At 35.4% G+C, this 17,283-nt stretch overlaps 1 protein-coding gene across 3 annotated transcripts in view; it reads left to right on the forward strand.

Moving 5' to 3' along the window:
- The window catches only part of LOC131502273 (uncharacterized), a 439,682-nt gene that overhangs the window by 344,978 nt on the left and 77,421 nt on the right, over positions 1 to 17,283 (forward strand). For all 3 annotated transcript variants that reach the window (XM_058712956.1, XM_058712957.1, XM_058712958.1), the window contains 2 exons: positions 6,490 to 6,611; positions 7,019 to 8,529. In XM_058712956.1, coding sequence (XP_058568939.1) covers positions 6,490 to 6,611; positions 7,019 to 8,529 — 1,633 coding nt within the window. The remainder of the gene's footprint in view (positions 1 to 6,489; positions 6,612 to 7,018; positions 8,530 to 17,283) is intronic.

The raw sequence follows: 17,283 nt of genomic DNA on the forward strand, positions 1-17,283 counted from the left end.
GATTCAGTGATTCCATACATTACTCAGTGCTCATTATGATAAATGTACTCTTTAATCCCCATCACTTATTTCACCCATTCCCCCACCCACCTCCCCTCTGGCAACTACCAGTTAGTTCTCCATAGGTAAGGGTCTGCTTTTTTGTTTGTCTCCTTTTTCCTTTATTCATTTGTTTTGTTTCTTAAATTCCACATGTGAGTGAAATCATATGATATTTGTCTTTCTCTAATTTCACTTAGCATTATACTCTCTAGCTCCATCCGTGTCAATGCAGATGGCAAGATTTCATTCTTTATATGGCTGATTAATATTGCATTGTGTATGTATATATACATATATATCGTATCTTCTTTATCCATTCATCTATCTATAGACACTTGGGCTGCTTCCACAGTTTAGTTATTGTAAATAATTCTGCAATAAACAAACATGGGGTGCATGTATCCCTTCAAATGTGCCCTTTTTAATCATAATTTTTGTATCCTTTGGATAAATACCTAGTAGTGCAATTGCTGGGTTGTAGGGTAGTTCTATTTTTATTTTTTGAGGAACCTCCATACTGTCTTCCACAGGGGCTGTGCCAGTTTGCATTCCCACCAACAGTGCAAGAGGGATCCTTATTTTCTACACTCTCACCAATACTTGTTTCGTGTTTTTTATTTTAGCCATTCTGACAGGTATGAGGTGATACCTGATTGTGTTTTTGCATTTCCCTGATGATGAATGATGGTGAGCAGTTTTCATGTGTCTTCAGCTATCTATATGTTTTTTTTTTTTTGAGAAGTGTCTGTTCATGTTTTCTGTCCATTTTTTAATTGGATTCTTTGGGATATTTTGGCATTGAGTTGTATACATTTTTTATATATTTCAGATACTAACCATTTATCAGATATCTCATTTGCAAGTATCTTCTCCCATTCATTAGATTGTCTTTTAGCTGTGTCGATTGCTCCCTTTGCTGTTCAGATGCCACATGAACCCTTTTATCTTCACTTTTATAGAAAAAGAAACAGAGGCATAGATAGGTTAAGTAACTTCCCCCAAGCTCATACAATAATTAATAGCAAAGCCCCAACTCAAACCCAGGTAAGTCTAATTCCATAGCCCATACTGTTAATCATATCCTTGTGGTTGATTCCTGTAATAGTATAAATGTACTGGGAAGGAGCTGGGAGACAATCCAAGGGAAAATTGTGATGTGAAATTTTTTATCAAAATTACTTTTAATAGACTCCCCACATTTAAAAATTTATATCAGGATGTATCTCATTATTTTTTATAGAGAATAAATGTTTTATATAAAACATAGATCTATGGGTGCCTGGGTGGCTCAGTTGGTTAAACATCCAAATTGATTTTTTCTCAGGTCATGATTTCATGGTTTGTGAATTTGAGCCCTGCGTCAGGCTCCACACTGGCAATGCAGAGCCTGCCTGGGATTCTCTGTCTCCCTCTGTCTCTGCCCCTCTACCTGTCAAAATAAATACATAATTTTTTTAAAAAATAGATCTATTTAAATTTATAATCTTATATTTTGCAATAACAAATGCTAAAATACAGTACAATAATTAAATAAATATCTTGATACAGACTATTTGACACCTATTACAAATTAATTTTTCTCTGGAGTGTCCTTTCCAACATATTTTGTAAGAATGCAGCATGACTCATTATAAAAGGTTGAAAAAATGTATTGCTGATGGAAACCTGGTAATTGTTAATTTAAATAGTTATGTTTGCTTAATAGAATCATATTCATATTATATAGAACTTATATTTCAAGCATATTGCCAAGATAATAGGTAACTAGAAAAAATGAGGGAACAATTATATATGTATATGGAATAAGAAAAAAAATCAAACCATGAGAATGTAATGATCTCATAATAATGTTTACTGTTCTTTGGCATGTAATTAGAAATACTTCCTTATATTTTTTAGATCTGTGATAACTTTAGGCATTACTAATCTTTCCTATGTTATACAGTAGTTTGGCAAAATATATATGACTAAAAGAGATTTTAGTAGGGAGTGATAACAACATTGTCAACTGAAGTGATTAATTCATATTATATCTAATCATCCCACTCATAAGGAGAAGCCACTGTGAGGCTTGTAAAATTAAAATAGAAAGCTTTTATTTTGTAAGGTAGAGGAGTAATATTCATTATCCACTTTCTGTGTAGCCGTATCCTATTATATGTGAGATCCCCATTCTTAGGAACTCTCCTGGAAACAGAGTCTATTATTAAGATTCACCCCTTCTCTTGGCAACTCTTAGAATCACCTTTTAGGTGTAGGGAAAACAAAATCTTGGGTAGTTCAGTACTCTATAATTCCACAAAATCTTTTTTTTAAGGTTTACTTATTTTTGAAACAGGGAGTGCAAACAGGGAAGGGGCAGAGAGAGAGAGGGGGACAGAGGATCCAAAGCAGGCTCTGAACTTACAGCAGAGAGCCTAATGTGGGATTCAGACTCATGAACCGTGAGATCCTGTCCTGAGCTGAAGTCAGAAACTTAACTGACTGAGCCACCCAGGCGCCCCCATAATTCCACATAATTTTTAATGTAAAAAGGCCTATGTGTAGTGTTTGTGAATTAATTGGATCATTTTTTTCTTTAGTCCAAATGAGAGGATCCACAGAGAATCCTTCTTAGGAAACTCACAGATTACATTTTCAGGTGCATTAGTCACAAATTTCTCTAGGGGCAAACTGCTGTATGACTTTAACCCCATAAGAGAGGTAAAGAGAAGCCTCTGAACTCTTAGAAAGTTAAGCAAATTGATCATTTATCTACATGGGAAAGCCATCTCAGAGTACTTAGAAGGCTTTTAATTTAAAACATAAGGCTTTTAATTTAAAACATAAGCTCATGGACTCTTAGTCAGAAAAGTCATTGGAAATCATCTAGTTCACAGGATGGAAAACTTTTTCTGTAAAGCACTAGATCTTAAATAGTTGGAGCTTTGCAGGCCAAGAGACTATTTCCTAAACTGTTGAAGGAATTATTCTCCTTGCTGGGCTAAAAGACTTTTTTGCACTTTACTTTTTTTTTTACATTTTTAAAATATAAAAGTCTTCCTTTGCTCTTGGGTCATACAAAAACAGATCATAGGCTGGATTTGGCCAATAGGGCATAGTTTTCCAGCCCCTCATCTAGCTCATGTTTTCTTAAACTGGGCTCTACTTTGGGTGCTTATTAAAATACTTGGATATTCTGGTTTCTTTCCTTGAAATTGAATAGCAAATGGGAATTCTTACAAGTGATGCTTTCCCAAAGTAAACCTCTAGGGAAATGTACCATGTACAATGATGGGGATAGTTTACCAAAAGGAGGACCATTTAAGAGTTAAGTTTCATAAGTACAGACCTTACTTCGTTTATTTCTTTTTTAGATTTTTAAGAAAGTTTTATATTTATTTATTTATCTATTTATTTATTTACGAATGCAATTTATTGTCAAATTGGCTTACATACAACACCCAGTACTCATCCCAACAAGTGCCCTACTCAATGAATATTTTATTTATTTTTGAGAGAGTGCAAGCAGGGGAGGGTCAGAGAGAGGGAGACAGAGGATCTGAAGTGGCTTTGCACTTACAGCAGTGAGCCAGGTGTGGGGCTTGAACTCATGAACTGCTAGATCACTGGGGACAAAGTCAGATGCCCAATCGACTGAGCTACCCAGGTGACCCTGGATCTTACTTCTTTTAGAAAGTAAAGGGGATTCTTACTGTGCTCTATCCCTGCTCCCCTTAAACTCCCTATTTAAGCCTTGGCATCCTCAAAATTTTTCAAATCACATGCTATGACTTCCTTATCATATAATTGCATTAAGATTAACATTAGTTACACAAAAATACTTTTTAGTAAAAAAAAAAACATTATGGAGCAAAACCTTTCCATGTAGCTTATTAACCAAACCTTTTTGTTATCTTCACATTCCCCATGCACCTAGGAGTTTGCCTGGGAGTCAGCTGTTAGACTCTAAGGCCTAGATAACAGTGAGTCTATTTCTTTTAGAACAGTGCTAACTAGAATGCAATTATATATTATAGGTGTGTGGCCATGGCACTGATGTCATCAGATCAGGAAACGGTCTAATAAATTTATTCTTCTTAATGGCTAAAGTAATCTGTTAAGATTATGGGATAAAATTACAACTTTGTTCTATATAAGATGCAGTAAAAATAGATATAAATAAAGGAAAATGTGGATATAAACCTTTGGACAGAGTTTTACTGACTTAACTAAAAATCAGTTTAGTGTAAAGTATAAAAGTGTACATTAATTCTTTTTTTAAATGTTTATTTTGAGAGAGAGACAGAGTGTGAATGGGGGAGGGGTAGAGAGAGAAGGAGACACAGAATCAGAAGCAGGGTCCGGGCTCTGAGCTGTCCGCACAGAGCCCAATGTGGGGCCTGAACACATGAGCCGCAAGATCATGACCTGAGCCAAAATCAGACGCTCAACCGACTGAGCCACCTAGGCACCCCAAAACTGTACATTAATGCTTTAGAGGAAAGAAGCAACTTTCTAGAAAGAGGGGGAGCTTTTTACAGATTCATTAGTTGGAGACATTTATTTAACAATCTAATTGAATTTAGTTTTCATAGCATTTTTTTCTCTCAATTAGAAATCAGTACTGTTCAGAATTACAGTTCTCAAGAAAGCATAGCCTTAGAGATAAAGATAGATTAGCTTTTACAGAGTTCTAATTAATTTATAAATATCTTTCCCCCTCTTTTGATGTTAGTTGAAGTGTAATCAGCTAGCAGAAAATATTTATTTCAAAAGTGTCACCTCTGGAAAGTGGTATTACTAGGAAGAACACTTAAACCTTCTGATACTCTACACCATCTTTGAAAGTATTCTTACTAAGGAAGATATTTGGTTTAGTTTTACAAAAAGCAGACATAAATGTTTGTTATAGTGAAAGTCCCCAAACATCAGGAAGTATGACAATCCTAAATAACCACTGTGAATTCCATATTTATTGTGTTTTCTGTTAGATTTTTTTTATCAATGTAGTAGAATATGTAGCTGCCTTTGGTTCTTTTGGAAAGAATATAAACATAATCTATATAGTTCCTGAGGAGACCAGGTATCCTGATAAATCCAATACATGAAAGGATATTAGTTACAAATTCATAAAGGCAAATATTATTTTATTAAGCATATATTATGTTTAGTTGAATAAATTTTGCTTATATTTTTCCTTTAATTTTTTTGTCTTGACTTTCAAACTAATGAAAACTAGTGAATTGGAGTCATAATAGAAAAGCTATTACTATGATTTGAGACTATGAGTAAAAGAAATTCTGAGTACTGGCATGTTTTAGACGAATGTTTAGAAGCACATGAAATTTATTTCTTATCTACCTCTCCTAGGGTGTGAAAATTTCAGTATTGTTCATGTTTGTTTGCCATATAAATCAACATTACATTTCCTTTACACGTAATGTCTTTACCAGTTTTCATAGTGAGTGTTTTCTCTTAATCGCTAGTTCATGTGAGCCTCACAGTTGTCTGCTGAGACAGGACATTCTAAATATTTTGTTATAATCAATTATAGAATATATTAAACCTCGTGGAATGTTTTTTTTCTTATATCATACCTAAATGTCATGTTATAAGTCTATTTTTTGCACGGGTTTTATTGAAAATGGAGTAAATCTTTTGTGTAGATAAAATTCATTTTGTTCATGAAATGTGTGTGAAGCCTTCATATGTGAAGGCTAACAATAAAATATTAACAGCAACTATGATGTCCCTGAAGGCTCCTTTTGGTTGAAAGAAACAGAACCCCATTCATACTACCTCGAGAAAAAACAAAAGGAGGGTGATAAGAACTTAAGTCTAGGATCATCATTACCATAGAGAACTCAGGGACAGAAAGTAAATATTTAGGAGGAACTGGAATCAGGAACCCATGTAAAAATGTTTTTGTCTGTCTAGAGTCATATGATATGTGGTTTCAACTTCCTTTATGTATTGCTGTTTTATTCTTCACATTCTCTGCTTCTTGACTTTTTTCTACTTCTCTAGGCATATGACAGACTGTTTTCTCGTAGTGCCTGAGATTGCCTGTCCACACTTCAAACACAGCAGAAAAACACCTTCTGAATTCTAACTCTAAGTCCCAAGTAAAGAGAATCTACTCCAGTTTGGGTAATATTCCAGCTACCTACAACCAAGGGACTGGGTAACAGTACCAATGCAGCATTGGGAATGGTCATTAGTTCTTGGAAAGGTAGAGGCTAGGAACACACATTACAACATATCTATCTTGTCTGCCCTTATACTTAAATATTAATTCTGAAGTTTTACTTTGGAAGAGGTTCTCACTATGACTTTCCCTCAAGCACAAGTGAAGCTAATGAAGTGATATACTCCCCTCAGTCAAAATTACTAAGTGTGCTATTTTTCACGGTAAATGCAACTGAGAATTTATAACTTGGTTTATGATTTATTTTGCTTTTACAGCCAATAACTACAACTAATTCATCAAGTGAACTTATATTCTCACTTCAAGATGTGTCCCCTCCAATTGAAATAGTACCAGACAAATTTGAATATTTTTGCCCAGAAAGGCTCAACACTTCAAGGTAAGCCTCACTAAAAACCAGATCTACAACCTTAACTTGGTGTAGAATATAGAAAGTTTGTTTTATTTTCCACTACATTCTTAACATGATATTCGAGTCCCAAAATAATGATTCATTGATTAGAAAGGAACAAGAAAATAGTACATTTCAAGAGAGTATCCTAGGCAGGCTATTACTTTCAGCTGTAATGGAAAACAGTTAATGTAAGGGTAAATACAAGTGTAAAATCTGCTTACACTGATACTATTCCAATTTGTTCACAAGAATGTTGGTGGTGTTTCTTACTTTCTACAACCTGATAGAAATGTGTACTCTATAGTATTGTTCACACAGAAAGGTTTTCAACAGAGAAAACATTTAACATTTGATGAATATTTTTAAGGTGTTCATGTTTGTCTTTCTTTAAGTAATGAAGGAGCAATTGTGATGTCACATGATGAAGGAAGCAAGTCTGAAACAGAAGCTTCTGATACAAAAATTTCTGAGATTTCAGCGGGTTCTTTGGACTATAAAAGTCTCCAAGACCTAAAAATAATTGAAAGTGACACCCTCTTGCTGGAATCTGGCTCTGAAAGATGTGTGATTGATTCTGACTCTGATAGAGGCATTGGTTTGGACTCTGACTTAGAACAGCACTCAAAAGACTCTGATTCAATAATATGGGGAATGGACTCAGACTCAGAAAAATGTCTCATGGACTCAAACTCTGTGAAACATCTGCAAGAAGCAGAAAAATACCAGGTGGCTTCAAGTTCTATGAAAGACCTGATGGAGTCAGAGCAACAGCTAGTGGGAGTTGAACAATGCCAGATGGACTCTGACTCTTTGAAACACTGGATGGACTCAGATTCAGAAAAATGTTTGGCAGACTCTGACTCTGAAAAATATGGGTTGAACTCAGACAGTGAAAGACCTGAGATGGATTCAGACTCAGAAAAATGCCCTATGGCTTCTGCATCTGTGAAACACCTGCTAAAGGCAGAAAAATGCCAAATAGCTTCAGATTCTGTAAAAAGCCTGATGGAATCTCCAAAAATGTTGATGGAGACCAAACAACACTGGATGCTCTCTGCTTCTGAGAGGTATGTGATGGACTCAGACATGGATAGAGATGAAATGGACTTAGCTTCTGCATCGTCAGTATGTCTGATGGGGGAAGAAAAACACCAGGAAAAGATAAGATCTAAGAGATACATAATGGAATCTGATTCTGAACCATGTGAGATGGACTCAGACTCAGAAAGATATGGGCTAGCCTCAACAGCTGTGAAATGTGTCATGGATGCTAAAACATTCCAGTTCAGCACTGATACTGAGGGATGCTGGATGGATTCTTGGTCTGAAAGACATACAAATGACTTAGATTCTGAAAGCCCAGAGATGATCTCTGATTCAATGAAACACACAATTAAGGCTGAAAATTGCCAGAGGGCCTCTGACTTGGAAAGTTTATGGATGGGCCTCAGGTTTGAATCTAAAAGATGCTGGACTGACTCTGAAAGACAAAAATTGGACTTTGACTGTGGTAGATGTTGGGATAGCTCTGGAAGATATCAATTTGGGTCTGAAAGAATTCAGCATAGCTCTGGAAAATGTAGGGATGACCCTCAAAAACATTGGGATAGCTTTGAAAGACATCAAATAGACCCCAATTCTGGAAAATATCTAGCAGATTCTGAAAATAAAAGACATAAAAATGAGTTTGAAAGTGAAAGACTCATGATGGATATGGCGAAGGAACAGTGTCTGATATTTGAAAATAAGAGACTTCAAACAGATGAAGACAAGAAAAGGTATCTCATAACATCTGACAGTGAACAAGAGCACAAGATTGTATTTCACAATGAAAGACACCCCGTTGACTCAGAAAATGAAGCACAAAGGCTTGGTGCTCGCAAGAAGGACAATCGTCCTCAGGGTAAGCCTAAATATGTGTGACTTTTGAAAGTATAATTAATAACATGGTGACAATTACAAAATGTCAGTAGCTTTAACGGGTTTGGGCCTGAGATCATTTTATCAGAAGCTCAGAGAAAAGGCATCTTCATTCTAGATTTCCATTCACTTTTAAAAATTAGGCAAATAGGAGCACCTGGCTCGCTCAGTCAGTAGAGCATGTGACTCTTGATCTTGGGGTTGTAAATTGAAGTCCCATGTTGGGTGTAGAGGTTACTTAAAATCTTCGATAAAATTAGACAAATCATCTCTCTTTATCTACTTCATAAAATAAGAAAAATTAGAGAATTATTAGTAAAGATGGTTATTTTTGCCTAGAAAACAGCTTGCTAAATTTTGCTCTGATTGTTCTGGAATGGGTCAGTAGAAACTGCTCATAAACTTTTCCCCATTATTAGTTGGTGTGAAAAGAAGTATCCAAGCCTAACTATACAGACATCCAACTTAACTTGCTTCTCTCAAAATTATTATAAAAGCTGCATAATTCTCAATAAATACTTGGCATTTACCTTGTTAGTCACATTTACTTTTACTTCACACTACATCATTATAATTCTCCATTTCCTAAACCATTGCATTAAGGTATGCTTAAAACAAAGGAACTATTATCATTTCATAAAATGTTTTTCTTCGTATTATTCATTTTCCACAGAGTCCTTTAGCTACAATTCAAAGGAGAAAAAAAAAAAAAAACTAAGAACTTGACCCCTAAACATTCAAAAGAGATTTTACCTCCGAAAATATAACAAGAAATTTTGTGCTTCAATAAACTCCAGTGACTCTTCAAAAATAGATCATTTGAAATAGTATATATTTAATGTATGATAAAGGTTTCCTATTTTAATATGCTATTTATACAGGAGTCTTTGAAATTTATCCTATATAATACTAACTTTTACATGTCATATTCTTTTAAGTAGAACAGGTTATTGAATCCAATAAAAATATACTATATATTTTTGGGCATTTACTAACACAAAGTGTTATCCAGGGGTTTCCTTGATTGTCAGACAGGTACATTTATCCTCAAGCCATTAATTCAATTGGATTAACTGTGCAATATTTTATTTGAACAGTCAGAGGAAAATATTCATCTCATTCTTTATATTCCCTAACAAAAATAATCTGGTTTCAATTAGAAATGAAATTCTATTGGAAAAGATTAAGGAGTGTAAGAAATGAATTTCTGAGATCCTCTTACAATGCAACATATTGGTAGGGTGGTGAAAGAAGTATGCTACCTTTCATGAAGAGGGGGAAAACCCTTAAAACAATGTTTTTACTGGATTTGAATTTTGTAACACTAAGTTGAATTATCTCCTAACCAAATATCATTCTCCTCTAACAAGGCAATATTAGTGATTCTTTAAGAGTTGTATAAGTCAGCATGGAGGGTATAAAGATTAACATTTCACATTCAGCTTCAGTTTTGATATTTTCAAACAGTATATAATAAATGTCCAGTGAAATAGCATAACTACTTCTAAAGAACTCAACTGCACTGTTATTGATGTGCTTTGTAAAATTTTGCCAATCATGTGCTTACTATATGCTCAGCATATAATAAAAACATAAATGTATACCTTAAATTTATATAACACCTTTCAGCCTTCCAAAGTCCATTAATATTAAAATAACTACCATCTAATATTGTCAAGCACTGTGCTACACAAGTCACATGCATTATTACATCTAAACCCATCCTTTACTGATAATACCTAAGCTTTATACGACACTGCTAGGAAAAACTCTAAGCATTGTATGTATACTAATCTGTTAGTACCAATTCACCAGAACCAATTAATGAATACTAATTCACAAGTTTTACATGTGTGAATTCATTAAACCGTTACAGCAATCTAGGACATAGTCACGTTTATCATTTCTAGTTGACCAATGAAGAAACTGAGGCACAAAGAAATTATATAATTAACCAAGGTAACATAATACATGGCAGTCAAGATATTAACCCATGCTCCAAAGTCTGTGCTGTTAAACATGAAGACATCTTTCAGCTAAGAAGAATATATACTATCCCAGTGTGCCTGGGTGGCTCAGTCAGTTAAGCGTCCGACTTCAGCTCAGGTCATGATTTCACAGTTTGTGGGTTTGAACCTTGTGTTGGGCTCTGTGCTGACAGCTCAGAGCCTGGTGCCTGCTTCGGATTCTGCGTCTCCCTCTCTCTCTGCCCCTCCTCTGCTCTCTCTCTCTCAAAAATAAATGAACATTAAAATAATTTAGAAGAACATGAATTATCCCAATTTTATAGTGAGAAAAATAAGGCTATAATGCTCAAAAGAGTTGTGCTGGACTTTGAAACTGGATTTATCTGCCTCCAGAGCCTGAGTTTTTAAGTATGTTGTTTATATCTCAACTTTTGTTTAACCTCATATTCTTTTTTGTAATTTTTATTTATTTACTTTTAATTTATTTAGATTCAAGTTAGCTAACATACAGTGTAGTATTTGTTTCGGGTAAAACACAGTGATTCATCACTTACATATAACACCCAGTGATCATCCCAATAAACTTCCTCCATAATATCCATCTCCCATTTCGCCCATCCCCCCACACACCTCCCCTCCAACAACAGTGTGTTCCCTATATTTGAGAGTCTCTTATGGTTTGCCTCCCACTCTGTTTTTATCTTATTTTTCCATCCCTTCCCCTATGTTCATGTGTTGTGTTTCTTAAATTCCACATATGAGTGAAATCATATATTTGCCTTTCTCTGCCTGACTTATTTCACTTACATAATACAATCTCGTTCTATCCACATTGTTACAAATTGTAGATTTTGTTCTTTTTTATCACTGGTAGTATTCCATTGTAAATATATGACACATTTCTTTATCCATTTATCAGTGGATGTATATTTAGGGTCTTTCCATAATTTGGCTATTATTGATAGTGCTTCTATAAACATCGGGGTGTATGTGTCCCTTCAAATCAGCATTTTTTGTATCCTTTGGATAAATACCTAGCAGTGCAATTGCTGGGTCGTAGGGTAGTTCTATTTTTAGTTTTTGAGGGCCTCCATACTGTTTTCCAGAGTAGCTGCACCAGTATTCGTTCCTACCAACAGTGCAAAACAGTTCCCCTTTCTCCACATCCTCGCTAACATCTATTATTTTCTGAGTTGTACATTTTAGCCATTCTGACAGGTGTGAGGTGGTATCTCAGTGTGGTTTTGATTTGTATTTCCCTGATGATGTGTAATGTTGAGCATCTTTTCATGTGTCTGTTAGCTATCTGGATGTCTTCTTGGGAAAAGTGTTTATTCATGTCTTCTTTCCATTTCTTCATTGAATTATTATTATTATTATTATTACTATTTTGGTGTTGAGTTTGATAAGTTCTTTATAGATTTTGGATGCTAACTCTTTATCTGATATGTCATTTACAAACATTTTCTCCCATTCTGTTGGTTGCCTTTCAGTTTTGTTCATTGTTTCCTTAGCTGTGCAGAAACTTTTTATCTTGACGAAGTCCCAATAGTTTATTTTGTTTTTATTTCCCTTGCCTCTGGACGCATGTCTAGTAAGAAGGTGCTGTGGCCAAGGTCAAAGAGGTTGCTGCCTGTTTTCTCCTGTAGGATTTTGATGGTTTCTTGTCTCACATTAAGGTATTTCATCCATTTTGAGTTTATTTTTGTGTATGGTGTAAGAAAATGGTTCAGTTTCACTCTTCTGCATGTTGCTGCTGTTCAGTTTTCCCAGCACCATTTGCTGAAGATACTCTCTTTTTTCTATTGGATACTCTTTCCTGCTTTCTTGAAGACTTTTGAAGAAGTTGGCCATACATTTGTGGGTCCATTACTGGGTTCTGTATTCTGTTCCATTGATTTATGTGTCTGTTTTTGTGCCAGTATTATACTGTCCTGATGATTACAGATTACAACTTTGTAATACAGCTTAAAGTCCAGAATTATGCTGCCTCCAGCTATGGTTTCCTTTTTTAACATTACTTTGGCTATTTTGGGTCTTTTGTGGTTCCATACAAATTTTAGGATTGTTTGTTCTAGCTCTGTGAATAATGATGGCGTTATTTTGATAAGGATTGCACTGAATGTGTAGCTTATTTGGGGTAGTATAGACTTAACAGTACTTGTTCTTACAATCCATGAGTGCAGAATGTTTTTCCATTTCTTTCTGTCTTCCTCAATTCCTTTTATTAGCTTTCTGTAGTTTTCAGCATACAGACCTAACCTATTTGGTTAGGTTAATTCCTAGGTATCTTATGGTTTTGTATGCAATTGTAAATGGGATCAATTCCTTCATTTCTCTTTCTACTGTTTCACTATTGGTGTATAGAAATGCAACAGATTTCTGTGTGTTTATTTTATATATTGTTATTATTCTGAATTCATGTATCAATTCTAGTAGTTTTTTGATGGAGTCTTTTTTGGTTTTCCATGTAGAGTATCAATTCATCTTTGAAGAGTATAAGTTGGACTACTTCTTTGCCATTTTGTATGCCTTTTATTTCTTTTTGTTGTCTGGTTGCTGAGGCTAGGATTTCTAGTACTATGTTGAACAACAGTGGTGAGAGTGGACATATCTGTTGTGTTCCTGACCTTAGGGGGGAAGCTCTCATTTTTCCCCATTGAGGATGATATTAACTATGGGCCTTTCATATATGCCTTTTATTATGTTAACACATGTTCTTTCTACCCCTACTTTCATGAGGGTTTTTATCAAGAAAGAATGCTGTGTCTCATCAAATGCTTTTTCTGCATCTATTGAAAGGATTGTATGGTTCTTATGCCTTATTTTATTAATGTAATGTATCACATAGATTGATTTGTGAATACTGAACCAGCCCTGAAGCCCAGGAATAAATCCCAATTGATCATGGTGAATAATTTTTGAATTTGATTTGTTAGTATCCTATTGAGAATTTTTGTATCCAAGTTCATCAGGGATATTGGCCTGTAATTCTCATTTTAATGGTGTCTTTGTCTGGTTTTGGAATCAATGTAATAATGCTGGCTTCATAGAATGAGTTTGGAAGGTTTCTTTCCATTCCAATTTTTGGAACAGTTTCAGAAGAATAAGTATTAACTGTCCTTAAATGTCTGGTAGAATTGTCCTGGGAAGCCTTTGGCCCAAGACTCTTATTTGCTGGGACATTTTTGATAACTGATTCAATTTCTTTGTTGTTTATGGGCCTGTTCAAATTTTCTATTTCTTCTTGATTGAGTTTTGGTAGTGTGTGATTGTCTAGGAATTTGTCCATTTCCTTCAGATTGTATAGTTTGCTAGCATATAATTTTTCATAGTATTCTCTTATAATTCTATTTCTGTTGTGTTGGTTATGACTCTTCTCTTTCATTCCAGATTTTATCTGCTATGGTCCTCTTTCATTTCTTTTTCATAAGTCTCACTAGGGGGTTATCAATTTTGCTTATTCTTTAAAAAACTATCCTTAAGTTTCATTGATCTGTTCTACCATTGTTTTCTTTGTTTCTATATTGTTTATTTCTTCTTTAATCCTTTTATTTCCCTTCTTATGCTGACTTTAGGCTTTCTTTGCTGCTCCTTTTCTAGCTCCTTCAGGTATAAGGCTAGGTTATGCATTTGAGACCTTTCTTGCCTCATGAGATAGTCCTGAATTGCAATGTACTTTTTTCTTAGGACTGTGTTTGCTGTGTCCCAAAGGGTTTAAGCTGTCATGTTTTCATTTTAATTTACATCCATGTATTTTTTTTTATTTCTTCTTTAAATTCCTGGTTAACCCATTAATTCTTTAGAAGGATGTTCTTTAACCTCCATGTATTTAAATGCATTCCAAATTTTTTCTTGTGCTTGACTTCAAGTTTCATAGCATTATAATCTGAAAATATGCATGTTATTATCTCTATCTTTTTGTACTTGTTGAGGGCTGATTTGTGACCCAATATGTGATCTGTTCTGGAGAATGTTCCATGTGCACTCAAGAAGAATGTGTATTCTATTGCTTTAGGATGAAATGTTCTTAAGATATCTGTTAAGTCCATCTGGTCCAGTGTGTCATTCAAATCCATTGCTTCCTTGTTAGTTTTCTGCTTAGATGATCTGTCCATTGTTGTAAGTGTTGTATTAAAGTCTCCTACTATTATAGTATCATTCTCAATGAGTTTCTTGATGTTTGTTATTAATTGATTTATATATTTGGGTTCTTTCAAGTTGGGGACATAAATATTTATAATTGTTAGATCTTCTTAATGGATACACCCATTAATTATGATATAATGCCCTTCTTCATTTCTTGTTACAGTCTTTGGTTTAAAATCTAGTTTGTCTGATATAAGTACAGCTACTTCAGCTTTCTTTTGACCTCCATTAGCATGATACATGGATCCCCATCCCCTTATCTTCAATATGCAGGGTTCTTAGGACTAAAATGAGTCTTTCCTAGGCAGCATATGAATGGATCTTTTTTTTTTTTTTAAATCCATTGTGATACCCTGTGTCTTTAGATTGGAGCACTTAGTCCATTTACATTACTGTGATTATTGAAGGATATGAATTTAGCACCATTGTGTTATCTGTAGAGTTAGTGTTTTTGGTGATGTTCTCTGCTCCTTTGTAGTCTTTTCTGCTTTGGCCTTTTTTTTTCTCTTTAAAATTTCTTACAGGGCTGGCTTAGTGGTCACGAACTCCTTTCCTTGTTGTTTGTCTGGGAAAGTCTTTATTTCTCCTTCTATTCTGAGTGACAGCCTTGCTTGATAAAGGAATCTTGGCTACATATTTTTTCCTATTCAGCACATTTAATATTTCCAGCCACTCCCTTCTGGCCTGCCAAGTTTCAATGGACAGGTCTGCTTCTAAATTTGTGTGTCTACCTTTATAGGTTAAGGACCTTTTGTCCCCAGCTGCTTTCAGAATTCTCTCTTTATCTTTGTATTTTGCCAGTTTCACCAAGATATGTTGTGGTGTTAACCTGTTTTAGTTGATTTTGAAGGGAGTTATCTGTGCCTCTGGGAATTGAATGCTTGTTTCCTTCCCCAAATTAGGGAAGTTCTCAACTATAATTTATTCAAATAAACCTGTCCCTTTTTCTTGCTCTTCTTCTTTTGTGCCTTCTGTGTTATGGATATTGTTTTGAGTCACGGAATAACTTAGTTCTCTAAGTCACCCTTTATTATCTAGTAATTTCTTTTCCTTCTTTTTTCACATTAATTATTTTCCATAATTTTATCTTCTATTTCACCTATTCCCTCCTCTGCTTCTTCCATGCTTGCTGTCACTGTATCTAGTTTATTTTGCATTTCAGTTATAGCATTTTAAAATTCATCCTGACTAGTTCTTAGGTCTTTGATATTTGCAGCAAGGGTTTTTCTGGTGTTTTCTATGATTTTTTGAAGCCCAGATAGTAGTCTTATGACTGTTCTAAATTCCTGTTCAGATACATTGTTTATATCTGTTTTGAGCAAGTCCATGACTAATTTCTTCTTGACCTTTCTTTTGGGGAGAATTCTTCCATCTTGTCATTTTGGCTCAGTTTCTGTCTTTTGAGTGATTTACAAGTTTGTTATATTCCCTACACCTGAGAGTACTACTATATTTAAAAAGAGTCATACACTGTACAGGGCCTGGCACTCCAGGAAGTGTTTCAGGTGTATGCTGTGTGCACTCTGCTGTTGTGTTTTGGCTACTCTTTCCCACTGGTCAGTCTTCTGCAGAGTTTCTCCTTGCTTGCACTGGTGGAGGGTTTGGACCTTTAACTAGGTGTGCTTTGATTTGCTTGTTGAAGTAACCCTGGGGGCAAAAAGGGAGGGTAGCCTTATACTAAAAAGATAAAAGGAAAAGGAACAAGAAAATGTGAATTAAAAATCTATAAGGCTTGCTCCAAGGAGAAATAAAGCAAAAAAAAAAAAAATTGAAAAAAAAGCAAAAGAAAGGAGAAAAGAAGGGTAAAGAAAAGAGTAAAAAAGCCTGATCCAAAATAAAAAGAAAAGATAAAAGGAATGAGAGAAAACAAATCAGAAACCATGAGCCTAATTTCCAAAGAAAAAAAGAAAGGAGAAGGAGGTAAAAAAGAAAATACACAGTTGTCTGTTGGTGCCTGAGGGGTGGTGGTTGTGCTGGTCTTGAGGAGAGACTGACTGTGTCATCTCAGAGTCAGTCTTGCCCCAGTAAATAATCAGGTGCCAGTCACAGAGGTGGCAGGGTTTGGTGTACATGTGTCTTGCCCCACTGGGGGCTGATGTGTTCCTTTCTGAAGTCCCACCATGTTGGTGTTAGGGGGAAAATGGCACCACCCCAATCTCTCATAACCAGACCAGAGATCTCCACCTCTGCTATTCAGGCAGCCCTCACAGTATAGTGAGAGAAATCAACTCTCCCTTCACCAAAACTCTCTTGCACTTTTTCATTGGTGCAGGCTGGGATTCAAAATCCAAAGTCTTAAAGGACCCAACACAGTGTGCATCTCCTCCCCTCCTCGGGAGTAGAGCCTCTCCATCCTGCTGATGAAAGGCCTTTAGATCGCAACATCAGGGTCTTTTGTCCTCGGGGAGGCAATAAACCTTATTCCAAAAGTACTTCAGGAAAGAGACTGTTCTCTCTCAGGGCACCCTGGGGATGACTTCACGACACTATACAGTCCCGGGCCAGCTCCCTTCTCCAGGAGCATGTGCAACAGCTCTGCTCCTGACAAAGTCACAAACTTCCAAAACCTCAGAGTTTGAGCTCCAAAAGCTGTTTGCAAAAAAGAACTGAGATACTCGGTA

Source organism: Neofelis nebulosa, chromosome X (genome assembly GCF_028018385.1).
Source record: "Neofelis nebulosa isolate mNeoNeb1 chromosome X, mNeoNeb1.pri, whole genome shotgun sequence".
In the NCBI taxonomy this organism is placed as follows: Eukaryota; Metazoa; Chordata; class Mammalia; order Carnivora; family Felidae; genus Neofelis; species Neofelis nebulosa.